The sequence below is a fragment of the Saccopteryx bilineata genome, chromosome 9, assembly GCF_036850765.1.
Source record: "Saccopteryx bilineata isolate mSacBil1 chromosome 9, mSacBil1_pri_phased_curated, whole genome shotgun sequence".
In the NCBI taxonomy this organism is placed as follows: domain Eukaryota; kingdom Metazoa; phylum Chordata; class Mammalia; order Chiroptera; family Emballonuridae; genus Saccopteryx; species Saccopteryx bilineata.
Window position 1 is genome coordinate 82,907,427 of NC_089498.1, and position 27,982 is coordinate 82,935,408.

Here is a 27,982-nt window from a genome sequence, read left to right on the forward strand (position 1 = left end):
GAAAACTGCCCCTTAAAGAGTTCTCGGAAGACCAGGGCTGGGCAGCTGAGTTTCAGGTCAGTATAAATAGCCGGTGCCTGCCAAGGAGAGGCTAATTTGCCCGGAGATTCTTGAGTCCTAGAGGAAGCAATGGTGAGTGTCTCGGTCCCTGCCTCTCATTTGGTTTCCCGTCTGTCCAGGGAGCATCCCTGCCCATTCTGTGAGCTTATTTCATAGGAGTGGGGAAAGCAGTGTCTGTGCCGCTGTTCCGGTCTAGGAGGTGAAAGGAGGCACAGTGAGAATGAGGGCCGCTCTTCTGCCCTTCACACTGCCCCTTAGGTCAGTGGGAGATCTGCTTTCTGGGCTGGGGCGGGGGTGGGTGCCGAGTAGGATGTGACGCCTGCCCTGACCCCAGACGTCACTGTCTGGAAGCCCCACTGGAAATGGAGTTCCAACTCCTGTCTTGACTCCTGTCCATCCCTCATTTCTTCAAAAAAGAAGGTGGAAGAGAAACAGATGGGGTTTCACAGGCCTGGGTTCTGACCTATCCTGGTACCAGCGGCCTGTGGGACATCGATAAACATGCTTCTCTCATATCTGTACTTAAAAACAAAACAAAACATTTCCTGGATCAGGTCACTGATCTCCATCCAACTTTTAGAGAAGACATTCTTTCCAATAAATTTCAGTCTGAAGTCCTGGCATAAACTGACCAGTGTGGGGGTGAAGGGGCTGAGCTCTGCCCTTCCTCCACGGGCCCAGCCTAGAGGCCCCAGCTGAGTCCTAGGTCTAAAAACCTGGGAGCCAGCTCCCTCCGAGGCCGCTTTCTGCTCCCAGCCCTGCAACTCCCGTGAGCTCCTTCCACATTCATGACTTTACAGTTTCCTCCCAGGAGAGGAGCCCACCATTGAGTGACCAGGTCCTGCACCCTCCCCGAACTCCATAGCTCTGAGTCCCTCTCACGTGCCATTTGGACGCCCTATTGGACAACCGCTCTGTCTCACCCCGAAGACTACCCTTTCTCTACTGAGCACGTCTCATCAGCCCCTGCTCCATGGGGCCCTCTTCTAAGTTGTCTCTCCAGCTGTTAATATGGTCTCTGAGAGCTTTCAGCTGGGATCCATGTGGAACTTTCTGCATGGAGACAGCGTCTAGTCCAGGAATGGCAACTCAGCCGACGAGCATGTACCCATCTTGTGCTCAAGACAGATGTCACTAAGTGTTCTGGCTGAGTGGCTCTGGACTCTGGCTTCTTTTCAGACCTGCACTGCAGTCCACCGGTGCTAGTCCATCCACGGCTCCGAGTGACAGGAAACGGGTTTGCGTTTTTTGGAGCTAAGCCAACCCCTTAATGATACAGACAGGGAGAAGGAGCTTCAAAGAGGGGAAAGGTCCTGCCCCAAGGCACTTCATGCGCCCTGCCTAGTGGAGGAATTCGACACTCTAGTCACTGTGCCAATGGCAGTGTGCAGGGATGTCACTAGTAGGGACACACGGGGCATCAGAGAAGAGGTAGATGCGGCTTCCCCGTGTCGGAGAGTCTGTAGGTAACTCCTGCCTCCCAGGCCAGGCTGTATGCCTGCCTTGTCCTACCTCGTTCAGAGCCCTGCTGCTTCTGACCCCACAGAAGGGAAGAGGAGGTAAGAGAAGGGTTTCTCCTGACCTTCAGGAGCTGGGCCAAGCACTACCCGTGTTCTCCAACCAAGAGCAAATCTTTGCTCTTTCTCTCCATCTGCCTAGGCCATGCTACTCCTTCTCTCTGGGCTGATGCTGCTCGCACAGCCTCTCAGCTCACTGGGAACAGAAATGAACACCTATGCAGGGAATACATTGACTACCACTGCCTGCACCCTGGTCATGTGTAGCCCTGCGGAGAATGGCCTGCCTGGTCGTGATGGACGAGATGGGAGAGAGGGCCCCCGGGGCGAGAAGGGCGATCCAGGTAGAGCTGGGACCCTGGGCTTGTCCAGGTGGGCAGGGGTGGGCATTGGAATTATAACCCATAGAGCAACTCTGTTATATTCTGCTGTGGAAGCCTTGGGAATGGAAACCCACCCCTTTGGGAAAGAGAATTCCCCTCCTAGACATTCAGTCCTCCTGAAACACCAATTACCAGTTGGCAAATCACTGGCTGCGCTGAGCCCCTGGTGTGTCCCCCATCACCCAGTGGCACCGATTCCTCCCCTGGGATGTTCTGATTCCTCTCACCCCAAGAATGAGCAGATGGCGGGTAATGACTGGTATTTGGGGCCCTCTAGAACCATGTTCCAACCTTAGCAGCTGTTCAATGTGGTCATGGTGCCTGTGCAGGCTGTTAAACATCTAATAAAGCCTACCGCCTGAAGGGTGGGAAAGCATGAGGCTCCATGGCTCCCTACTCAGGCCTGAGCAAAAGGATTGGCCCTGAGTACTCTCCGGAGAGAAGGAAAGGGAGCTCACACTTCTTTGTCCAGCCCTGTGCTCGGGCATTCACTTGTGTAATTCGTGTACTATTTATAAGCGGCATATTATCTTTACTTGACAGGTAATAAAATTGTCACCCAGGGGCTAAATGCCACCCAATATGGAAGGTGACAAGGACATGGGCTTCTGTGTCAGACCAATGTGTGCTTGTCTGCTGCTACTTCTGCACAGCAGGGACAAGCCACTCAGTGTCCCTGCGTCCTTGCTAGTCTATAAGTTGGAGAACACTTCCCACAGTGTGACAAATAATTGAGCCAAGGCTTTATTTTGTTTTATTTTTTGTTGAGTCTTCGGTATAAAGTGGCATCTTCCTGCTGTACCATCAGGTGAATTCTGAGCTTTCCAAAGGGACTGTTTGTAAGGCTTTTGTCCAAGAAGTAGTGCCCTCTAGGAGAGAGTCTGGGTCTGACAGGCAAGATAGAGAAATCAATAAACCAGCAGTGAGGATGACAAAATCCTCCTGGCACTGGGCTGGGACTCTGGATATTGAACAGTGGCCTTTATGTTTGTGGAGTTTGCACTTTGGTTTAAGGTGGAAGAAGACGTTTAGCTTTAAAGAATAAGTAACTTGCCAGGCTTTGCAGCGTGAAGAAGAGGTAAGTATTTATCCTTTACAGACAGAAGTGACATCCAGTGGAGTAGTACGCTTGGGCTGGCACCGGCTGCCTGCAACTGGACTCACAGTAAGGCGGTATTTAAGGTGCCAGCTCTTTCTTGGAGAATGCCAGCTGTCTCTTGCTCTCTGAGAGATCCCGAATTGAATCCTGAGGAGGAGTTCCTTTCCTACAGTGGGAAGGAGGATGGCTGAGACCTTTATTTCTTATGCAGGTGACTCATGCACATCCAAGCCTGGCCTTGGGCTGTTGCTTGGAGATCAAGTCATGCACAGTGAGACTGGGTGACCAGGCCATACACTGGCTCCTTTATTCCAGGCACTTTAGTCACTTAAGCTTTATAGGTCTGAGAATTTTCTGGAGAACTTGGAGCAGCCACAGAACCCTGACCAAGTAGGTCTGGGTGGGACTTGTGACCATGTGCCCTGCTGATCTGATGTGTGTGGTTTCATAAAGCTGCTGTAAGAGACAATGAGAGCCTGAGATGAGAGACGTGAGCAGTGGTGGAGGGTGGAGCCGAGGTCCGTGTGGTGATGCCCAGACCTGTCATGGAGGGCTGTAGAACTGGACCCTGCTTTGGGAGCAGTATTAACAGGGACAATTTCCCTTGTGCTCAGCATGTAGGTTCTGGCCCAGAAGGAGTGAGCAAGTGTCCCCAGGGTCACACATGTCACAGCAGCCTGCACAGCCTTCCACCTCTGCTTACTTCTCTGATCTCATCTCCTCCTCCTCCTCCCCACGCTCCCTGTGCTCCACCCACAGTGGCTCTGGCTGGGCCTTCACCACACTCAGCCCCGTCTCCTCGGGGCCATGTCCCTGCTCTCCCCATAGCACACTCCTCACCTCCTTCACAGCTGTGCTCCCAGATCACCGGCTCAGTGAGCCCCTCTGGCCACCCTACTAGCAGAACCCCTGACAACACTCTCTGTGCTTCATTTCCTCTGTGGCACTAATTCTGGCGCAATTACCCACATCTTTTACATTTATTATTATCTGTTTCTTTTCAGTTGAATTTAAGCTCCACAGGGATGAGTTCTAATTTTTTCTCTATTTCTCTTTTTTTTTAAAACCCTTGGGTGTCCCTGAAAGTTGGGTGGAGTGGGGTCTCTGAATCACCAGGGTTATGGGGGGCAACCAGTATGAACTAGATTGATGAAGACTCAGATATTGTACCTGCCTGCCAGCTGTGTGTGTGTGTGTGTGTGTGTGCGTGCGTGCGTGCGTGTGTGTCTGTGTGTGTGGTTGGGGAGGTGTCTCAGAAAAGGAACAGAGGCCTCTGCCAGCACTATTGTCTGGCCAATAGCTGCCCCCCACCCCCTGCTCTTATGCTGATGCCAGAGAGCATTCCCTGTATGTCCTGGTTCTTTCAAGCTGCTGCCCCAGTACTGGAGCTCAGAGAGAGTCCGCGTGAGTCCTAAGTCTGTGTGTGGACCCTTTAGAGGAAATGCCTGGGACTCCTGCAGCCCTTTACTGACTTTTTCAGCCAGAATTTTTGAGGACTTCTCTTTCTGTCACTGGAACCCTGTGTGGGACACCCTGGTATGGGGTTGGTACCCGTTATTCCTCAAGGGAAACCTCTGCAGTTATCCCTCCCATTCTGTATTCACCACATATAGGTGTGGGACCAGCCTGTTCTGCGTCTTCGCCCCTCCTAACAGACTCTATGTGGCTTTTCCTCTAAATCCATAGTTGTAGGACTTCCATTCAGCTCGATTTCAGGTGGTTCTCAATGATGGTCGTTCTGTAGTTTAGTTGTCATTTTGATGTGGTTGTGGGAGGATTCAAGTACGCATTTACCTGTGCCGCCATCTTGACTGGAAATCCTCTGCTCATTTAAAATTCAGATTATTGGCTCTTTGTTATTGAGTTGTAGAAGTTCTTTATATGTTTTGGATATTAATCCTGTATCAGATATATATGATTTGCAAATATTGTCTCCCATTTGGTAGGTAGGCTTTTCATTTTGCTGATGGTTTCTCTTTCTGTGCAGATTTTTAATTTTAATAGTTACTTTCACATTATTTTTTAAAAGGTTGTGACAATTTATGCTTTTATTGTAGTGTGTGAGAGATGTCCGCTTCTTCAATCCATATGGAGATTTTAGCTTTTGTGGAAGACAGTGTCCTGCTGGTGCTGCCATGGTTCCCACCCTGCTGGTTACTGGTGCTCCCTGCTCTCCTGAGCATCCAACCAATGTGGGAGTCAGCAGCCAAACCATGATCTCTTTCTACCAATGGGGAGAGACAGAGAGCACCAGAAATTAGAGCCACTAATTTTTTCATCATCTACTTGTCTTATAGCCAAAACTGCCAGCTGTTTCTTTCACTATTTTCTTGCATGTAGGACAGTCTGTAGTAGAAGCTCAGTGAATATCTGTAGAATGAATGAATGTGAGATGCAAAGAGGGGAGGAATTTTGGTACAGTTATGAGTGTCCAAACTGCTGGTCAGTAACGTTTCACATCAGGTGGCACTAGGGTACAGGGCTAGGTCTCTGGGGGATATTAGGAAGCAAAATTAGTGTTTAAGATAGTGGTTCTCAAAGTGTGCACCAGGGCACACTGGTGCACCCTAGAAGATTTCCAGGTGTGCCCTATGGTATTCCAGAGAAATATGTGCCTGTTGGGGACCAAAAAACCAACAAGGATTTTGGAATTTAGATTTTTGGGGGACAGAGTTGTGGGGAATTGGCTGTAAGCTGACAATTTGCCCAACCCCCCAACTCACTTGCCTGATTAGGTTGTAAAAGGATATTAAGCTGTGGTGCTGGATTATTTATACTACCCCCCATGTTTCCCAGAAAGACTGGAGGCAAGTTTCTTCTATCCTTTGTTTGGGGTAAAGTTAAGATGATATGTATGGTGCATGTTTTGGATTGATGATTAAACATAAGGAATTGTCTCTTGAAGCCTTTTGATTTCTATAAATGAAGAATATGTGGCAATATCTAAAAAAGCTTTGAACATTTTACTACAATTTTCAACCTATTTATGTGAATTAGGATTTTCTATCCTCAACACTATTAAGAGTAAAAAGAGAGGAATTCTTCAATGTATTGACAAGAAAATGAGTTTGCCTTTCAAATACATGCCCAAACTTTGAAGAAATTGCTAGGACACACCAGGCTCATGTTTCTCATAAACACAAGAATGAAAAAGCTTAACACATTTGCACCAGGACCTGCTGAATTTACTAAATCTTACTAAGAATGTATCTATCTATCTATATCATCTATATCTATATCTATATCTATATCTATATATAACATTTTTGTTGTTTATTTTTAATGCCTCTTTTTTATGAATTCCAAAAAGCATAACTCAAAAAATGTAACATAAAAATATTTTTTAATGTCAGAATAAGTTTAATTTTGTCATGTTTATTTCATTTAATTACCATAAAAGCACGCTTGGACTTTATTTTTTTTTTCAATATTTGACTTAATTATTGTAACATATTTCTCAGAAATTTGTATATAGTGCGCCTATTTGTAGGATTTTAAATGTACCCCAACTTAAAAATGTTTGAGAACCACTGGTTTAAGGAGACAGGAGTGCTGACTGATGAGGAGGTCCGTTCCTCCACCTCAGTGCTCTCATGGCCTCCATGGTTGGGTGCCAAGGATAGGCAACCTCTAATGCTCCCTTCTAGAGATTGGCTTCTTCCCTTGGCCCATCTGCCTGCTGCCATCTTGGCCACCATCAATGCCATGCAAAAGGCCTGCCTGAATGGCTATGCGAAGTATATGCCTCACTTACCCACTTTTATATGCTGGAGGCAGCCAGCCCTCCCACTCCCCGTGGCTTCCTCTGCAACTGTTTGCATCCGGTAGAGCCCTAGAGAGGCTCAGCCTGGGCTCAGGTGTCCTGCCCCAGCATTGTGCACTGTTGAATACAGAAGGTAGGACCCATACTGTAATCTTCTATGTTCCACTTAATTTCTAGTGAAGACTGTAACTATAAGCAGGACACAGTGCCCAGCACACAGCCTCTTAAAGGCACCAGACCCCACTATCAGCATATTCTTGCCCCAGGCAAACTTGTCCCTCCCTACCCTGGGAGCATGGTGTCCATGTCTAAAATGTCACCTCTCCTCTACAGATCTCCCTAAGTTTTTCTCACCTGTTAGGTCTCATTATCTCCTTTAGTAAAAGAGCTCTGAGTATACATGTGTGTGCTGGAGTTGGGGTGCTGTGATGTGATGAGGGGCGTCTCACATTGTCTTTCACACTCATTACATCTGGCTCACAGTGTAACATGTGGCTCCAGATCCCATGCAGAACAGGACCTGGTACTACGTCTGCATCTCGCCAGTGCTGAGCATAAAGTTACGTTCCAGAGACGGTTTCTTAGTGAACAAATACATGAAATAAAGAGCAAATGGACAAAACGTTAATGAACATTTTTATTTTATTTTTATACCATCAATCTTACTCATTTTTTACTGAATTTATTGCAATGACAATGGCTAATAAAATTCAATAGGTTTCTGATGAACAAGTCTACCACACATTGTCTGTATACTATATTATGTGTTCACCACCCCAAGTCAGGTCTCCTTCCTTCACTATTTGTCCCCCTTTACCCTCTTCTACCTCCCCCTCTTTCTTTCCCTCTGGCATCTTTTTGTTTTTGAAAATGAATGTTTATAGCAGCTTAATTCACAACAACCAAGTGTCCATCAATGGATGGAAAAACAAAATGTGTTCTCTTCATACTATGGCCTATTATTGAGCCATACAAAGGAATGAAGTACTGAGACATGCCAAAGTGGATAATGCTCAAGAAGATACTCCAAGTTAAAAAAAAAGAGAGACACAAAAAGTCATATTTTGACTGAGCCCATTGATATGAAGTGTCCATGCGAGGTAATAGAGACAGAGAGCAGATTAGTGATAGCCAGGGCCTTGGGGGCGGGAGAGACGGGACAGGGTGACTGCTGAATGGCTGTGAGCGTTTCTATTGAGGTGATTAAATGTTTCTGAACTAAATAGTGCTGGTAGTTGCACGACATTGTGAAGGTGCTAAAGACCAATGAGCTGTATACTCTAAAAAGGTTCATTTTACATTATATACATTTAACCTCAATAAAAAAGAATAACCAAACTCATAGAATTGAGTGTAAGATTTTAAAATATTAATAGGCATTGGCTCCCTTTAGTCTTTTTGGGTAAATCTTCTGTAATCTCCAGTTTAGGCAGCCCCTTCTTGAGGTAACAGGTCTTTTTTAAATGTTTATTTTTCCAATAGAAATATAATATGTAGTCATTAAAGATAAACAGGAGAAAATCAAAATGACCTAATTGTACCACTGAGAACACAACTCAACCCTTTTGAACACTCCTCCCATGTGGTTGTTGAATGTGTGTCACATGTGCACTCACCCTACAATGTCTGCACATGTTTATGAAACAGAATCATACTGAACATAGTATTTATAACATACTTTTACTACCTAGTAATACAGTAAACAATAATTTGGTCTGTTTTTCTGTAAGTTCAAGAGAATGTTACATAGTTTTACCTACTTTTTCAATCATTGACATATAACATTTTATTAGTTTCTGGTGTATAACGTTAACAACTCCATATTCGCATATATTGTGAAATGATCATCTATGACCACGCACAGTTACATTTTCTTTTATTTTGATCTGAGCTTGTAAGATGTGTTCTCTTGGCAACTTTCAGATATGCAATACAGTACTCTTAACTACGTCACCACCCTATATATTACATCCTTATGACTTTCATAACTGGATGCTTGAACCTTTGACCACCTTCATGTCTGTCTACCCAGCACCTAGCTCCTACCTCTCAAAACCACCAATTATTTGATCTATGTATTTATGAGATCAGATGTTTTGTTTTGTTTTTCAGAATACACATAGAAGTGAGTTTATATAATAGTTATCTTTCTTTTTGTTTAATTTATCTCATTTAGCATAATCTCCTCAAGGTTTGTTCATGGTGTTGCAATTGGCAGACTTTTTTTTTTATGGCTGAATTCTATTCCATTCCGTGTGTGTGTGTTTCACGTCTTCTTTACCCATTGATCCATCGTGGACACAGGCTGTTTCCATCTCTTGAGTACCGTAAATAATGTTGCAATGAACAGGAGAGTACAAATAACTTAAAATGAGTGATTCACTTTCTTTGGATAAATATGCAGAAATGTTATTGCTGGATATATAAATACTTTTATATATTAGTCCTATTTTTAATTGTTTAAAAAACTCCATACTGCTCTCCATATGGCTGCACCGATTGACAATCCCACCGGCAGTTCACAAGGGTTCCATTCTCTCCACATCACCACGGACACTTGCTATCTTTTGTCCTTTTTATTATAGTCATTCTAACAGGTATGAAGACATATGGCGTGGGTTTTATTTGCATTCCCTGATGATTAGTGTCAGGTGTCCTCTCTGATATAAAGTTGGGTTCTAAGAAGGAGAAAGCTAGAGTCCATGGCCCAGGGTAGGTGTGAACAGAGGGCCTGCTGTGAATTCTGTGGCCCTGGGGCAGGGACAGGACAACACATGAGGGTCAGTCAGGCCTTGGCTCGAATCTGCTGCCAGCTCGGGCACGCCGGTTTCCTCTCCTGTAAAGTGGGGGTTGAACACCCATTTCCTGGATCACCAGTGACCAAGGAGTGTGGAGGTGGAAAGTCTACACCCTGCACAACCCTCCAGAAATGCCAGGGGCCCACCCTACACTTGTAGGTCCTCCTAAGTCTGGGGCCAGTTTTGTGCCCATTTCTTCTGCTGCTACAGGTTCACCCGGAGCTATAGGGCCAATGGGGTTGCCTGGACCAGTTGGTCTCATTGGGCCCAAAGGGGACAGTGGCTCTGCTGGAGAACCTGGACCGAAGGGAGATGCTGGACGACCGGGTGAGCAGCGGGGCGTGGGAAGCAATGTCTGCACGTGGTACTGCTGCCCCTACATGCTGTCGCTTGGCACGCACATGTCCCGTCCCAGGAGAGGCTGTCTGGAGGGAGCCCTGGGTGATTTCCGGAAGTTGCATTGCTACTGGGCTCCATCTAAAGAGGGGGCTGCTTCTCTGACTTCTGCCACTGCTCCCATCTCAAGCACTTCCGCCTCCAAGATATTAGTGCACTGACCGGGCTGGTCCATTCCCCAGGACCTCCAGGACCTGCAGGTGTGCCTGGTCCAGCTGGAAGAGAGGGTCCCAAGGGAATGCAGGGCAACGTAGGACCTCAAGGCAAACCTGGAGCAAAGGGAGAGGCTGGGCCCAAAGGTAGGTGGTTGGTATGTGGCTGGTCTGGAATGGGGGAGGGAGAATGACGGTGGCACTCCGTGATGTGACCTAAGGCATGCTCATAGTGCCAGGAGGAGCCTAGAGCATCAGCATCAGGTAGCGCCCCTGGAGGAGCCCGGCAGTGAGGAACAGGGACTTCCCAGCCCCCTACCCCACGTGGACTGGCAGGGGAGGGGCTGCACCACTGAGGAAGGGATATGCACTGCACACAGTCTTGGCCTCATTTGTCCCAATTCGTCCCATCCACAGGAGAAGTGGGTGCCCCAGGCATGCAGGGCTCTGCAGGGACAAGAGGCCCCCCGGGTCCTAAAGGAGAGACAGGCGCCCCTGGTGAGCGTGGAGCCCCTGGCAATGCGGGGGTAGCAGGTGAGTGACAGCAGAGGCTGGGGCAGGCCTTCAGTTCTCCTGTGTCCACCTGAAGCTGCTGAAGCCTGTCCCTCCACCAGCAGCCCTGTCTGGCTGGGGCTGGCGTGGCTGGGTGGCGGTGAGGGTCTGCATGCAAGGAGGGTGCATCTGGGCTTGAGGAACACTCTGGGGAGGGCGTGATGAGCAGCAGGGACTGTCTGCAGGAGGGAAGGTGGGTGCTGGGTGATGGCAGGGTCAGTGTACAGAGGGTGCCTGGCTGGCCCAGAACAGAAGGTCAGTGTGGAGGGCGTGTTGCGGGATGTAGCCCGGTGCATGTCCGTGAGGGTGAGATGCGGGAATGTGTGAGGAGCTCCCCTACCGCGTCTTCTCTGATCTCAGGGCCTGCAGGAGCCGCTGGTCCACAGGGACCTCTAGGTGCCAGGGGTCCCCCAGGACTGAAGGGGGACAGAGGTGCACCTGGGGACAAAGGAGCAAAGGGAGAGAGTGGGCTTCCAGGTAAGGTAGCCTCTCCCCGCTCTAGGTGCGCCCCTCAGGGGTGGAGGGAGGAGGGCTCTCTTCACTCAGGACAGCCCCTGTGCTCAGTGGTCAGCCCACTGCAGGGGTGGCTGAAAAGCAGGCAGGCTGACTGGCTGGAGGCAGGAAGGTCAGGCTCTGGTTTTAACTTCCGTTACTTGGTGGAGGGCAACCTGAGCAGATTTGCCATTGATCATGGGATCAAGCAGAGCTCCCTCCAGTACATCGGTTGGCCCTGAGCATCAAGTAATCTGAGGATGGGAAGTTTCCGGGGAACATGCAGTCTTGTCCCCTGCCTTACCGCCAAGGAACTGCTATCAGATTTCCAGAATTTGGAGTGATAATGTCACCTGGATCCGTGTCTGTCAGGTCAAGGACTTGTTCAGGGGTCGTTTGTAAACAAGGAAACTGCATTAAACCCCATGGGCAGGAGGGCCCAGGAGTGTCAGCAGAGGTGGACTTCCTGGGACCAATGAGAGCTCCTCAGCACTGACCCCAATAGTGTCAGGACCTGGGCCCCCTTCCCTACAGGCCCAGACTCTGAGCAGAACCCTGGCTGTGCTGACCTGTCACTTGGCCTGTCTCTCCTGCAGATGTCACCGCTCTGAGGCGGCAGGTGGAGGCCTTACAAGGACAGGTACAGCACCTTCAGGGAACCTTGTCTCAGTATAAGAAAGGTGAGTTCCTAGACCTGGACCTGAACCTGAACCGGACACTAAGGGTCCGCCCCAGACCAGGTCTGTGTCTTGGTTTGGAGTTGGCGGGCCTGAGGCAGGCCTGCTGAAGGACTGTAGTGGGTGGGGACGATGGCTGGGCCGGTGACTGGGGCAGGGAGTGGAGCTAAGGGTGGTGGACAGAGCAGTGGAACCGCACGACCAGAAGCTGAAGGAGACGTGAGGACAGACACCGGATGTAGCCCTCTCACCAGAGCAGTGCGCTGGCGGAGCACGGTGAAGCTAAGAGGCTCCAAGATCCCCCCAGCTTCACAGCCACCCGTGCTCTGAGCCAGATCAACGCCCCGAGTCCAGTGCAGCTCAGCAGACCTCACTCCTGCTGGCCATGTGCTGGTCCTGCCACATATGGGGACATCTGCCCACCAGGATGCATTTCTTATTTCTGTGGGTCTTGTTATGTGAACGCCCGAAGATGGTGCAGCCCAGCCCACAGCAGCAGAAACCCCAGACACTGTCCTGATAGTTGGGGCTGGGATGCTGTCACTGGGTTCAAGGCGATGGTGGATGACCTTGGCATCCGGCCCCTGAGAATCTCACCTGAGCCATGCCCAGGTCTGGCAGAGACAGGCTGCCTCTGGGCCCTGGCCAGTGCCCGGCTCTCACGCCCCTCCCTGGGTTTCAGAGGAGAGATTCCTCCCTATCCCTGGGATGCTGAGGGGGCAGAGGCCTCCAGGAGCATACACCTGAGGGCCCTGGCCTTTGGGAATCTCCCCCTCAGTCCCTAATTTGCCCCACGTCTTCCCCTGCCTTCCATGAGGTCACTTTGAGCTCAAGTCATTCAGCAAATCTCCTTGATCTAAAGAAGAGTTTCTGAAGGAGGCAAGCCTACAGGGGGCACCATAGGGATGCTCCTGAGTTCCCAAGCCAGCTAAGTGCCTAAGGACCCAGGAGGGAGTTTCAGGCATGGGTGTGTCTCCTCCCTCCACAAACGTGTCTGCATACGTGCTCACTCGGTCATGTGCACGCTTATGCAAAAAGGACAACTTCTGACACTTACCTGCCACACATATGCTTACATAGCTCTGCTCACTTGACATCATCTTCATACACGAGCACACACACATATGCAGGCACACACAGATATTCACACCCGTCCAGATGGCCCGTTAGTGCTCCCGTGCACGTTCAGATAGACACATGGCCACAGCGTGTATGCACATGCGGTGTACACACCCGGTCATGTAATGGCACGTGAATTCTTGCAGTGTCCTTGTCCAGGGCTGCTCTGGGTGCCTTCAGTCTAGGCTCAAGAATCTGCCCCCGGAGCCCTTGTGGAAGGTGCTCGCAGGAGAAGGGCATGGGGTCAGGTGCAGCCTGGGCTCCTCTCCCCCTGTGAGGCCGGGGTTCAGTCCTCTCAACCCCTGAATGTTTCTGAGCAGAAACCCAGGCAACAAAGGGATGGGAAATGAGATGGACTAGAAAGAGACAGTGGAAGGTCACACAGGGTATACTTGTATAAAACGTATTCCCACATTAGAGAAGAGGAATTGGAGACCGTGAATAAGGAAGTAGCTTAGCCTTGCCCACCGGGACAGCCACTGCCAAGGTGGGGCTGCACAGCTGGCCTCCTGACCCAGACAGGGCTCTGTGCAGCGCTGGTTCTCGCCCCGCCCCCACCCCATGCACACGTCTCAGATGCCTCCCCCCTGCCCAGCACTCGGCGTCACCCACATGCACACCAGGAGGTCAGCACTGTGCTGCGCAGTCAGAGGTTAGCACGTCGCTGCTCTCCGGTGGCCACTGTCTCCCTCCTTTCCCTCACCCCTCACCCAGCTCACAGGCTCTCTGACAGTGCCACGTGCTCAGCAGGGTTCACAGTGACATCAGAGCGAGCAGCCGAATTGCTTGCTGTAAGCTCAGAGACTCCCAGGCTGCGCGGTGCCATTCCCCAGTTCAAAATGGTCTGACTAGGCCTAATTAGAAACCCAGTTGTGGCACGCAACGTGGGGGGACATGGAACAAGCACGTCTCAGCTGTGTTCTCAGAACAAGTAAGGTTTAATCCCTAACTCTGCATTTGATGGTTTTTTTTGTTAATTTTAATTTATTGTGTTTACATAGATTCAAGTGTCCCACTGAATACATCCCTTCACCCCCCTGTTCCTCTCAACATCCACCTTACCTCCCTCTTCCTAAAACCCTCCCCCCTGCCCTCCAGGAGTTGCTTTTCTGCTCTCTATAACGCTTTGTTATGTATATATAATTTCACCAATCTCTTTCCCTTCTCTGATCCCATCCGCTCATCCCCTTTCCCTCTGTCCACTTTCCCTTTGATCTGGTCCCTTTGATCCCGCCTCTGCCTCTATTCCGCTCCTCAGTTCCATTTCATTCCTCAAATGAGTGAGGTGATATGATATTTTTCTTTCTCTACCTGGCTTATTTCACTCAGTATAATAGTTTCCAGGTCAATCCATCTTGTCACAAAACGTAAGATTTCCTTCTTTTTCATGACCCCATAGTATTCCATTATGTATATGTACCACACTTTTTCTTTTTTTTTTTTTTTTTTACCGAGACAGAGAGAGAGAGAGTCAGAGAGAGGGATAGATAGGGACAGACAGACAGGAACTAGAGAGATGAGAAGTATCTATCATTAGTGTTTTTCCTTGCGACACCTTAGTTGTTCATTGATTGCTTTCTTATATGTGCCTTGACCATGGGCCTTCAGCAGACCAAATAACCCCTTGCTCGAGCTAGCAACCTTGGGTCCAAGCTGGTGAGCTTTGCACAAGCCAGATGAGGCCGCGCTCAAGCTGGCGACCTCAGGGTCTCGAACCTGGATCCTCCGCATCCCAGTCCGTCGCTCTATGCACTGCAGTACCACCTGATCAGGTGTACCACAACTTTTTAATCCACCTGTCCACTGATGGATACCTGGGCTGTTTCCAGATCTTGGCTGTTGTAAACAATGCTGCAATAAACATGGGGGTGAATTTTTTCTTTTGAATTAGTGATTTGGTGTTCTTAGGGTATATTCTTAAAAGTGAGATGGCTGGTCAAAGGGCAGTTTCATTTTTAATTTTTTGAGGAATCTGTATACAGTTTTCCACAGAGGCTGCACCAGTCTGCATTCCCACCAGCAGTGCAGGAGGACTCCCTTTTCTCCACATCCTTGCTAGCACTTATAATGTGTTGTTTTGTTAATGAGCACCATTCTGACTGGTGTGAGGTGATATCTCATTGTGGTTTTAATTTGCATTTCTTCATCTGCCTATTGGCCATCTGTATGTCCTCTTTGGAGAAGGGTCCATTCTATTTTTTTTTTTTTTTTTTTGCCCATCTTTTGATTGGATAGTTTATCTTCCTGGTGTTGAGTTTTACAAGTTCTTTATAAATTTTGGTTATTAACCCCTTATCAAACATATTGTTGAATATATTCTCCCATTGTGTGGTTTGTCTTTTTATTTTGTCCATATTGTCTTTAGCTGTGCCAAAGCTTTTTAGTTTCATAGAGCCCCATTTATTCATCCTGTCCTTTATTTCACTTGCCCGTGGAGATAAATCAGCAAATATATTGCTGTGAGAAATGTTGGAGAGCTTACTACCTATGTTTTCTTCTAAGATGCTTATGGTGTTATGACTTACATTTAAGTCTTTTATCCATTTTGAGTTTATTTTTGTGAATGGTGTAAGTTGGTGGTCTAGTTTCATTTTTTTTGCAGCTGTCCAATTTTCCCAACACCATTTGTTAAAGAGACTATCTTTACTCCAGTGTATGCTCTTACCTCCTTTGTCAAATATCATTGTCCATAAAGGTGTGGGTTTATTTCTGGGTTCTCTGTTCTGTTCCATTGATCTATATGCCTGTTCTTATGTCAGTACCAAGATGTTTTGAGTACAGTGGCCTTGTAGTATAACTTGATATAAGGAAGTGTGATACCACCCACTTTATTCTTCCTTTTCAAGATTGCTGAGGCTGTTCATGTTCCTTTTTGGTTCCCTATAAATTTTTGGAATATTTGTTCTATATGTTTAATGTATGTCATTGGTATTTTAATAGGAATTACATCAAATTTATAAATTGCTTTGGGTAATATAGACATTTTAATGATGTTTATTCTTCCTGTCCATGAGCACGGTATATGCTTCCACTTGTTTGTATCTTCCTTGATTTCTTTTATCAATGTTTTATGATTTTCCGAGTACAAGTCTTTAACCTCTTTGTTAAATTTACTCCTAGCTACTTTACTTTTTGTTGCAATAGTGAAGGGGATTGTTTCCTTAATTTCTCTTTCAGGCAGTTCATTGTTGGTGTATAAAAATGCCTCTGATTTCTGAATATTAATTTTATATCCTGCCACCTTGCTGAATACATTAATCTAGTCCAGTAGTTTTCTTTTTTTTTAATCTTTTTTTTTCTTCTAGCAGAGACAGAGAGAGTCAGAGAGAGGGACAGATAGGGACAGAAAGACAGGAAGGGAGGGAGATGAGAAACATCAGTTTTCGTTGCAGCTCCTTAGTTCTTCATTGACAGATTTCTCATATGTGCCTTGACCTCGGGGCTACAGCAGACTGAGTGACCCCTTGCTCAAGCTAGTGACCTTGGGTTCAAGCTGGTGAGCCTTGCTCAAACCAGATGAGCCCGCGCTCAAGCTGGCATCCTCGGGGTCTCAAACCTGGGTCCTCCACATCCCAGTCCGACACTCTATCCACTGCGCCCCTGCCTGGTCTGGCTGGTCCAGTAGTTCTCTGATTGAGACGTTAGGGTTTTCTATGTACAATATTATATCATTAGCAAATAATGATAGTTTTACCTCTTCTTTTCCAATTTGGATGCCTTTTATTTCTTGTGTGATTGCTACGGCTAGGACTTACAGAACTATGTTGAATAAGAGTGGTGAAAGGGGGCACCCCTGCCTTGTTCCTGATCTTAAGGGGATTGCTTTCAGTTTTTGCCCACTGAGTATGATGTTGGCTGTGGGTTTGTCATAGATAGCCTTTATCATGTTGAGGTATGTTCCTTGCATTCCCACTTTGCTGAGAGTTTTGATCATAAATGGGTGCTGGATTTTCTCAAATGCTTTTTTTGCATCTATTGATATTATCATGTGATTTTTCTCCTTCCTTTTGTTTATGTGGTGAATCCTATTGATTGATTTGCAAATATTGTACCAGCCTTGCCTCCCCAGAATAAATCTCACTTGATCATGATGTATGATTTTTTTTTCATATATTGCTGGATCCAGTTTGCTAATATTTTGTTGAGGATTTTAGCATCTAAATTCATCAGGGATATTGGCCTATAGTTTTCTTTCTTTGTGTTTTCTTTGCCTGGTTTTGGAATCAGAATTATACTCATCTCATAAAAGGAGTTTGGAAATCTTCCCTCCTCTTGAATTTTTTGAAATAGCTTGAGAAGGATAGAAGTTAGTTCTTTGAATATTTGGTAGAATTCGCCTGTGAAGCCATCTGGCCCAGGGCTTTTGTTTGTTGGGAGTTGTTTTTTTTTTTTTTTTTTTTGTATTTTTCTGAAGCCGGAAACGGGGAGAGACAGTCAGACAGACTCCCGCATGCGCCCGACCGGGATCCACCCAGCATGCCCACCAGGGGCGAAGCTCTGCCCACCAGGGGGCGATGCTCTGCCCCTCCGGGGCGTCACTCTGCTGCGACCAGAGCCATTCTAGTGCCTGGGGCAGAGGCCAAGGAGCCATCCCCAGCGCCCGGGCCATCTTTGCCCCAATGGAGCCTTGGCTGCGGGAGGGGAAGAGAGAGACAGAGAGGAAGGAGGGGTGGGGGTGGAGAAGCAAATGGGCGCTTCTCCTGTGTGCCCTGGCCGGGAATCGAACCCGGGTCCCCCGCATGCCAGGCCGACGCTCTACCGCTGAGCCAACCGGCCAGGGCTTGTTGGGAGTTTTTGATAATTGTTTTGATCTCGTTGGTTGTAATCGGTCTGTTTAGGTTTTCTGATTCTTCCTGATTGATTTTTGAAAGATTATATGTTTCAAGGAATTTGTCCATTTTACCTAGGTTGTCTAATTTTGGGGCATATAGTTTTTCATAGTATTTTCTTACAATCCTTTGTATTTCTACTGTGTCAGTTGTTATTTCTCCACTCTCATTTCTAATTTCTTTTGAATCCTCTCTCTTTTTTTCTTGGTGAATCTGGTCAAAGTTTCATTAATCCTGTTTACCTTTTTAGAGAACCATCTCTTAGTTTCATTGAACCTCTGTATTTATTTATTTTTTTAGCCACTATGTCATTTATTTCCGTTCTGATCTTTATTATTTCTACTTTTTTGGGCTTTACTTGCTGTTCTTTTTCTAGTTCTTTTAGATGCAGGGTTAAGTTGTTTATTTGAGGTTTTTCTTGCTTCTTAAGATATGCCTGTAAATGCTATGAACTTCCCTTTCAGGAATGCTTTTGCTGTATCCCATAAATTTTGAGTTGTTGTATATTTATTTTCATTTGTTTCAAGGAAATTTTTAATTTTTTCCTTGATCTCATTGTTAACCCATTTGTTATTTAATAACATGCTATTTAAGAAAAAACTATTAAAAACCTCCCCAAAAATAAAAGTCCAGGCCCAGATGGTTATACTAGTGAATTCTATCAAACATTCAAAGAAGACTTGGTTCCTATTCTACTCAAAGTCTTCCAAAAAATTGAAGAAGAAGCAATACTTCCAAACACATTTTATGAGGCCAACATAACCCTCATACCAAAAACTGGCAAGGATGGCACAAAGAAAGAAAACTACAGACCAATATATCTAATGAATACAGATGCTAAAATACTAAACAAAATACTGGAAAACTGAATACAACAACATATTAAAAAAATAATACATCATGATCAAGTGGGATTCATCCCAGAATCTCAAGGATGGTTCAACATACGTAAAACGGTTAACGTAATACACCATATCAACAAAACAAAGAACAAAAACCACATGATCTTATCAATAGATGCAGAAAAGGCTTTTGATAAAATACAACACAATTTTATGTTTAAGACTCTCAACAAAATGGGTATAGGAGGAAAATATCTCAACATGATAAAGGCCATATATGATAAACCATCAGCCAACATCATATTAAACGGCATAAAACTGAGGACTTTCTACCTTCAATCAGGAACAAGACAGGGTTGTCTACTCTCTCCACTCTTATTTAACGTGGTGCTAGAAGTTCTGGCCAGAGCAATCAGACAAGACTAAAAAATAAAAGGCATCCATATCGCAAAAGAAGAAGTAAAGGTATCACTTTTTGCTGATGATATGATCCTATACATCGAAAACCCGAAGGACTCCACAAAAAGATTATTAGAAACAATAAACCAATACAGTAAGGTCGCAGGATACAAAATTAACATACAAAAGTCCATAGCCTTTCTATATGCCAACAATGAAATATTAGAAAACGAACTCAAAAAAATAATCCCCTTGACGATTGCAGCAAAAAAAATAAAATACCTAGGAATAAACATAACAAAGAATGTAAAGGACCTATATAACGAAAACTACAAGGCATTATTAAGAGAAATAGAAAAAGACACAATGAAATGGAAAAATATTCCTTGTTCTTGGATAGGAAGAATAAATATAATCAAAATGGCCATATTACCCAAAGCAATATATAAATTTAATGCAATTCCCATCAAAATTCCTATGAGATTTTTTAAAGAAATGGAATAAAAAATCATCAGATTTATATGGAACTATAAAAAACCCCGAATAGCCAAAACAATCCTAAGGAAAAAGAATGAAGCTGGGGGCATTACAATACCTGACTTTAAACTATATTATAGGGCCACGATAATCAAAACAGCATGGTATTGGCAGAAAAATAGACACTCAGACCAATGGAACAGAATAGAAAGCCCAGAAATAAAACCACATATATATGGTCAAATAATCTTTGATAAAAGGGCCAACAACACACAATGGAGAATAGAAAGCCTCTTCAACAAATGGTGTTGGGAAAACTGGAAAGCCACATGCAAAAGAATGAAACTCGACTACAGCCTGTCCCCGTGTACTAAAATTAATTCAAAATGGATCAAAGACCTAAATATAAGACCTGAAACAATAAAGTACATAGAAGAAGACATAGGTACTAAAATCATGGACCTGGGTTTTAAAGAACATTTTATGAACTTGACTCCAATGGCAAGAGAAGTGAAGGCAAAGATAAATGAATGGGACTACCTCAGAATAAAAAGTTTTTGCTCAGCAAGAGAAACTGATATCAAAATAAACAGACAGCCAACTAAATGGGAAATGATATTTTCAAACAACAGCTCAGATAAGGGCCTAATATCCAAAATTTACAAAGAACTCATAAAACTCAACAACAAACAAACAAACAATCCAACAAAAAAATGGGAAGAGGACATGAACAGACACTTCTCCCAGGAAGAGATACAAATGGCCAACAGATATATGAAAAGATGCTCAGCTTCATTAGTTATTAGAGAAATGCAAATCAAAACTACAATGAGATACCACCTCACCCCTGTTAGATTAGCTATTATCAACAAGACGGTAATAGCAAATGTTGGAGAGGCTGCGGAGAAAAGGGAACTCTCATCCACTGTTGGTGGGACTGTAAAGTAGTACAACCATTATGGAGGAAAGTATGGTGGTTTCTCAAAAAACTGAAAATAGAACTACCTTATGACCCAGCAATCCCTCTACTGGGTATATACCCCAAAACCTCAGAAACATTGATATGTAAAGACACATGTAGCCCCATGTTCATTGCAGCACTGTTCACAGTGGCCAAGACATGGAAACAACCAAAAAGCCCTTCAATAGAAGACTGGATAAAGAAGATGTGGCACATATACACTATGGAATACTACTCAGACATAAGAAATGATGACATCAGATCATTTACAGCAAAATGGTGGGATCTTGATAACATTATACCGAGTGAAATAAGTAAATCAGAAAAAAACAAGAACTACATGATTCCATACATTGGTGGGACATAAAAATGAGACTAAGAGACATGGACAAGAGTGTGGTGGTTACCAGGGGTGGGGGGAGGGAGGACATGGGAGGGAGGGAGGGAGGGAGTTAGGGGGAGGGGGAGGGGCACAGAGAACTAGATAGAGGGTGGCGGAGGACAATCTGACTTTGGGCGAGGGGTATGCAACATAATTTAATGACAAAATAACCTAGACATGTTTTCTTTGAATATATGTACCCTGATTTATTAATGTCATCCCATTACCATTAATAAAAATTTATTAAAAAAAAATAATAACATGCTATTTAGTTTCCAAGTGTTTTTCAGTTTTTCTATTGTAGTTGATTTCTAGTTTCATGCCATTGTGATCAGAGAAGATGCTTGATATGATTTCAATCTTTTTAAATTTTTTTGATACTCGTTTTGTGTCCTAACATGTGATCTATTTTAGAGAATGTACTGTGAGCACTTGAAAATAATGTATATTCTGCTGCTTTAGGGTTAAAGGTTCTGAAGATATATATTAAATCCAGTTGATCTAGTGTGTCCTTTAAGGCTGCTGTTTCTTTGTTAATTTTATTTCTTGAGGAATATCCAGTGATGTTAGTGGGATTAGTTAGTAATACCTACTATTACAGTATTGCTGTTGATCTTGCCTTTTATGTCCATCAGAATCTGCTTTATATATTTAGGTGCTCTTATATTTGGTGCATAGATATTTATAATGGTTATATCTTCCTGTTGGATTGCTCCCTTTATCATTATGTAGTGACCTTCTTTATCCCTTATTATAGTCTTTGTTCTAAAGTTTATTTTGTCTGATATAAGTATTGCTACTCCAGCTTCTTTTTCATTTTCATTTGCATGAAATATTTTTTTTCATCCCTTTACTTTCAGTATATGTGTATCTTTTATTTTGAGGTGGGTCTCTTGTAGACATTATATCTATGAGTCCTATTTTCTTATCCATGCAGCTACCCTATGTCTTTTGATTGAAGCATTTAATCCATTTACATTTAAGGTTATTAATGATATGTAGTTTATTGCCATTTTATTCTTTCTTTCTTTTTTTTTGTATTTTTCTGAAGTTGGAAATGGGGAGGCATTTAGACAGACTCCTGCATGCGCCCGACTGGGATCCACCTGGCATGCCCACCAGGGGGCGAGGCTCTGCCCATCTTGAGGTGTTGCTCTGCCGCAATCAGAGCCATTCTAGCACCTGAGACAGAGGCCACAGAGCCATCCTCAGTGCCCAGGCAAACCTTGCTCCAAAGGAGCCTTGGCTGAGGGAGGGGAAGAGAGAGACAGAGAGGAAGGAGAGGGGGAGGGGTGCAGAAGCAGATGGGGCTTCTCCTGTGTGCCCTGGCCGGGAATCGAACCCTGGACTCCTGCACACCAGGCCGATGCTCTACCATTGAGCCAACCGGACAGGGCCTGGTTTTTTTTTGTTGTTGTTGTTTTTTTTACATAGACAGAGAGAGAGTCAGAGAGAGGGACAGATAGGGACAGACAGACAGGAACTGAGAGAGATGAAAAGCATCAATCATCAGTTTTTTGTTGCAACACCTTAGTTGTTCATTGATTGCTTTCTCATATGTGCCTTGACTGTGGGCCTTCAACAGACCTAGTAACCCCTTGCTCCAGCCAGTGACCTTGGGTCCAAGCTGGTGAGCTTTTGCTCAAACCAGATGAGCCCGTGCTCAAACTGGTGACCTCAGGGTCTCGAACCTGGTTCCTCTGCATCCCAGGCCAATGCTCTATCTATCCACTGTGCCACTTCCCGGTCAGGTGCCTTTTATTCTTTAAAACTACATTCCTCTTTTACTAGATTCCCCCCCCCCTTTGTTCTGTTTACAACAGGCCCCTTAACATTTCTTTCAGCATTGGTTTGGTTATAATGAATTTCTTGAGATTTTTTTTTGTCTGGGAAGCTTTTTATTTTTCCTTTAATTTTAAACAATAGCCTTGCTGGATAAAGAAGTCTTGGTTGTAGACTCTTGTTCTGCATTACTTTGAATATTTCTTTCCATTCCCTTCTGGCCTCAAGTGTTTCTGTTGAAAAGTCTAATGTCATCCTTATGGGGGTTCTTTTGTAGGTGATTGACTGCTTTTCTCTTGCAGCTTTTATTATTCTTTCTTTATCTCTTAGCTTTGGTATTTTAATTATGATGTGTCTTGGTATAGGTCTCTACGGGTTCCTCTTTAATGGGATTCTCTGTGCTTCTTGAACTTGTGTGACTTTTTCCTCCATCATTTTAGGGAAGTTTTCAGCTATGATTGCTTCAGTCAGGTTCTTTATCCCTTTTTCTTTCTCTTTTTCAGGAACCCCTATTCGGATGTTGTTTCTCTTCATGTTATCACAGAGCTCTCTTAGAGTTTCCTCAGACTTTTTGATCCTCTTTTCTTTTTCCTGTTCTGCTTCCATGCTTTCGCTATCTTGTCCTCTTAATCGCTAATTTGATTCTCTGTTTCATCCAGCCTGCTTTTAATTCCTTCTAGTGTAGTCTTTATTTCTGATATTGTGTTTTTTCATTTCTGTCTGATATTCTTTTTCTATGATTTCAGTGTCCTTTTTGATACCTGTTATCTCTTTGTTTAGGTGCTCATTTTGTCCATCTATTGTTGCTCTAAGATCCTTGAGTGTTCTAACAATCATTATTCTAAACTCTGTACTTGGTATCTTGGTTTGTTCCTCTCATTCAGTTCTTTTTCTGGGGATTTCTCTTGTTAATTCATTTCAATTGCATTTCTCTTTCCATTTTGTCTGTATAGACTGCTCCTTTGGATGTGTTGTTTGTGTAGCTAGCTGAGTATAGGGTTGATGTTGTCTGCCTCCAGTTTTCAGTTGTGTTGTTTCTAGAGCTTCTTGGGTTGGTTTCAGCTGTTTGTATTCCGCTGTAGGCTACTTGTCTGCTGCTTCTGCTGCTCTTTTTGCTATTTCTGATAGCGTTTTCTATGTCTTAACTGGCTCAGATGTGAGGAACTTTTCCTTAAGATACCACTCTAACTAGGGTTTTTAGGTCCTGAGCTGATGCTTTCCATATCAGGTCACTGTATGTACCAGTTCTGGACCTCCCTGGCCAGAACTTTGTGCAGACCAGAGGGGGTCACTGCTTTTGACTGGCTCTTAGCAACCTTCTTGGAGATACAGGTGATCCAGAATTTGTGGCTGCCTCTGCTGGGCCCTGATGTTGTTGTAAATATCAGCTACAATCCTAGGGTGGCTTTTATCTAGTCTTGACCAGTGTGTGTGGCCTCTCTATTCCTGAAGTGTGGTCCTTCCGCCAGCCCCCTGCTGCCTCCACCTCGGGCACTCAGACACCGGCACGAGCTCATGGGCCACAGCTCAGGCTGCTCCATGGCATGGGGAACTCCTTGCCTCACTGGGGTCCACCCCATGCCAGTGCTTGAGAGTCCTCCTGCCTTTCGGAGCATACTCAGCAGGTTTGGGGGGGGGCGTGTAGCCCAGACTTCAGCATCAAAACCTGTGTTCCTGATGTGCCCCTTGCTTCTAAGTGTCTCTCTGTATAACTGGAGCAAGAGAGCCTATGGTGAGTGGAGTAATTGCTTCCCTTTGCTGACTTGGTTCTCCCAGGAAGAATGGCCACTTTAGGTTTGGGGACTGACCCAATACAGGGGTCAGGGTGGCTGTCCCCCACAGTCTTTCTAGTGCCCCTGAAACTACACTCTCCTCTCACAACTCTAGTGCTCTCAGCTCTCCCCACTCCCAGATCTTTAGGTAAGTGACTGTGATGAGATTTTCTGTGTGGTCCCTTTAAGACAGAGTCTGGGTCTGAGAGTTCTCTCTCCCTCTCGCAAACAGTAACCTGGCTCTTCTTTCAGCTAAATACTGTTCATACACCTCCTCTAGCCTCTGGGGCTCCAGGCTAGGGTTCTGGCCCTGTGACTGAGGACCCATCACTCTTTGGACAACCCACCCTGCCATGAGAGACCCTACAGCCACATCTAGCTCCTGGGAGTGGGGCAGCACATTCTGCATCTCTGCCTTTCATACAGTGTAGTTCCTTCAGTGATACTTGGTTATAGATTTCTCTTAGTTTAGTCCAAAGTTGGTTTTTCAACATGATTATTCCTAAATTAAATTGTAATCCACTTTGGTTCTGGGAGGTGGCTATTGTAATATTTGCCTATTCTATCACAATTTTCCCTACATTTGATGGTTCCGTGAAGCCAAGCCTCTTACTTAACCTCTGTGAGGCCAGTGTTCTCACCTGTAACTGCAGACCCCAGAACCATCTCCTAGGGTGCATTGTGCAGCTGGGGCTGCTCCGGAACTGACTGTCTCACTTATGTCCTATCTCATACCCTGACACTGGTGTGGGAGGCCGGGCTCTGGTTGGAGCACACGTCCCCAAGCCTTGGCCGGGATCTGCCAGAACCCCAACCTGACTCTCCTTTTGTCCTAGCGGAGCTCTTCCCTGATGGCAGAAGTGTTGGAGATAAGATCTTCAAGACAGCAGGCTTTGAAAAAGCTTTTCAGGATGCACAGAAAATATGCACCCAGGCTGGGGGGCAGCTGCCCTCCCCACGCTCTGCAGCTGAGAATGAGGCCGTGAGTCAGCTGATCATAGCTCAGAACAGGGGCGCTGCATTCCTGAGCATGACTGACTCCAAGACGGAGGGCAAGTTCACCTACCCCTCAGGGGAGCACCTGGTCTATTCCAACTGGGCCCCGGGGGAGCCCAACAATGACCGCGGAAATGAGGACTGTGTAGAGATCTTCACCAATGGCAAGTGGAATGATAAGTCCTGTGCAGAATCACGCCTTGTGATCTGTGAGTTCTGAGCCGGCCAGGGTGCATGGGCAGTGGTGGATCAGGTGCCTGTCCAGCGTGTAGGTCCCAGACCTGTGTGCTGGCTACATTCCAATAAAGACTGACACCTCTGCTGGCCAGGGCTTCTCCACTGAGCTGTGGATGAGGCCAGGGATAGGGCTCCTGTGGAACACGGCTCGGAATATATGAAACTTGGCTTCACTCATAGGCAGACATATCCTGGAAAGAAGGGACCAGTGTGCTTTATCAGTTGGAAGAAATAAAATTAGGTCTCAAAGTCCTCCCTTTCACAAAATCCAATGGCTCCTCCTCAGCATTCCACTTCCTTGAACTGTCAGCCACTTCAGAACCAGTTGGTCACTCCCTCCTCCATCACTGTTCCTCCTTTTGACTTCCCAGACACCACTGTTGCTGCCTTTTGTCCTATGACTGTTCCTTATCCCCTTTTGCTAGTCTCTCCTCTTCTTCTTGACCTGTTAATGGTGACATGCTCAAGTCCTAACCCTCTATACCAGTTTTCCCTTACCCTCACTGCAGGGATGAGCTCATTCAGTCCATGGCTTCAGATTCCTTCCACTGATGGCACCATGTGTGTACCCCTGCTCAGGACACCCCTGGGCACCTACTCCTCTGCTCCTCTAGCCACTGCGGGCTGGTCCCCAGGTCTGGGAGGTTTCAGTGGTTGCTTTGGCTTCAAGGCTGAGCCCTGGAAGCTGCACAGCACAGTGGGCCAAACTGGCAGGTCCTCCACCTCCCTGGCCAGACTGCGTGGCCGTGCATCCAGTAGGCTCATGTTGGCACACCCAGGACCTCTTTCTCTCCATGTCAGTATGGCTGCCTCTTGGCTCATGGGTAGGCATACCATCTGCACAATCTTATTCCATCTGAACTCTCCGGCATAGAGGGTGTCCCACCATGCTCACATTGACCCCCAGACCTCCTCTGTCTGACAGTTTCAGGCTCCTTCCCCACTAGGCCTCAGAAGCAGTCTAGGCAAATCCTGTTTATCTACAGATATGGAGACCAAGAGAGGAGATGAGAGACTGGCCCAAGTCCACAGGGGCCATCAGTGTTACAATCTGGTCCTGGGTAAAGTAATCTAACCCAAATCTCATACTTTTTGTCCTGTAAATTTTTAGGCCACAGGCCTCTGTATGTTAGTTGATCTTAATGATACTTGTGCTTAAGAAAATAGAATGACACCTGAATGAACCGCACAAGCTCCTTGGAAGGGACAACAATTACCTTTCCCCCAGACATGAAGCCAACCACTCTCCTTTGTCCCCTGGGGCTGAGGAGTGTTGTTGTGAGTAGAGGGCGCAAAGGGAGAGATCAGCAGATGAAATATTTGTGAACTAGCAAAGGACCACCGCTAGCTCAGGCAAATGGTGCCGAGTTTGCACTTGTCGTATTTTTATTCAGAAGATTTCAAAAAGATTGTTTACTTAGAAATTGGCATAACCTTTACTTAAAGATACATGGAATACATCTGCATGATAGCTCAATAACAATACAATATCATAAAGCATTAACTGTTATTGCTTCTATGGTTCCCACAACATTTCTCTCTTTATCTCAAGGAATAGCCTTGAAGAGAACAGTAAAATCTTATGAGAATGTTTTACTGAGAAGAAAGACCTGCAACCACCTTTGGTCACATAGATTTGTTTCAGTGACTCTCCTTCGAATCACAAAACAATTCTCTTGGCAAAACATTCTTTTCATGTTAACTGTGTTCCCATAGAGGGTCATGTGATGGATTATTCTACTACAGAGGAAACTGCCCTTTCTAGCCTCTTCTGAATGGGACCCCCAAGCTCCAAACTCTTACCAACAGTGCTGCAGCCACACCTCCTATGGAGGACAGCATGTCTGAAAACAAAAAGCCACACCTCCCAACAGCACATAGGTCAGGCTCTCTGCTAAAGCCTTTACCTGATACTGTAGAAATCCTAATCCCTGGCAGCTACTGAAATATGTCAGTTATGCAAAAGTAAGCAAACACTCTGGCAGAGGCCACACCTGGGCCCCATCAGCCAGGGTGCTTATGAAGGCCTCTTCCTTGCAGATAAAAAGAAAAAACAACTGGGTATGGTTTGTGCCAAAAGGAGGCATTTTTTTCTAAGAACGAAGAGTTCTGAGCTAACTCAAGGCCAGGTCTGCAGAGCAACACGGTGCTGCTGCCTCTGTCCTGCTTCACCTCTCCCTGCATCTTCCCTCTTGTCTGCTGTCACACCACCTTCTTCTGCTCTGGTATGTCCATGCCCAGGCAGAGGGAGTCATGTGTCCCAGAGATCAGACACTCTTCTTGATGTCAAGTCAAAG

General features: G+C 45.7%; 1 protein-coding gene across 1 annotated transcript; it reads left to right on the plus strand.

Moving 5' to 3' along the window:
- Nucleotides 1-94: 94 nt before the first annotated feature.
- SFTPD (surfactant protein D) lies at nt 95-27,969 on the plus strand. The gene is made up of 8 exons (XM_066244098.1): nt 95-132; nt 1,720-1,921; nt 9,831-9,947; nt 10,199-10,315; nt 10,586-10,702; nt 11,081-11,197; nt 11,809-11,892; nt 25,289-27,969. Exons 1-8 carry the CDS (start codon nt 130-132, stop codon nt 25,666-25,668), a joined length of 1,137 nt encoding a protein of 378 aa, XP_066100195.1. The 5' UTR covers nt 95-129; the 3' UTR covers nt 25,669-27,969.
- Nucleotides 27,970-27,982: the final 13 nt, after the last annotated feature.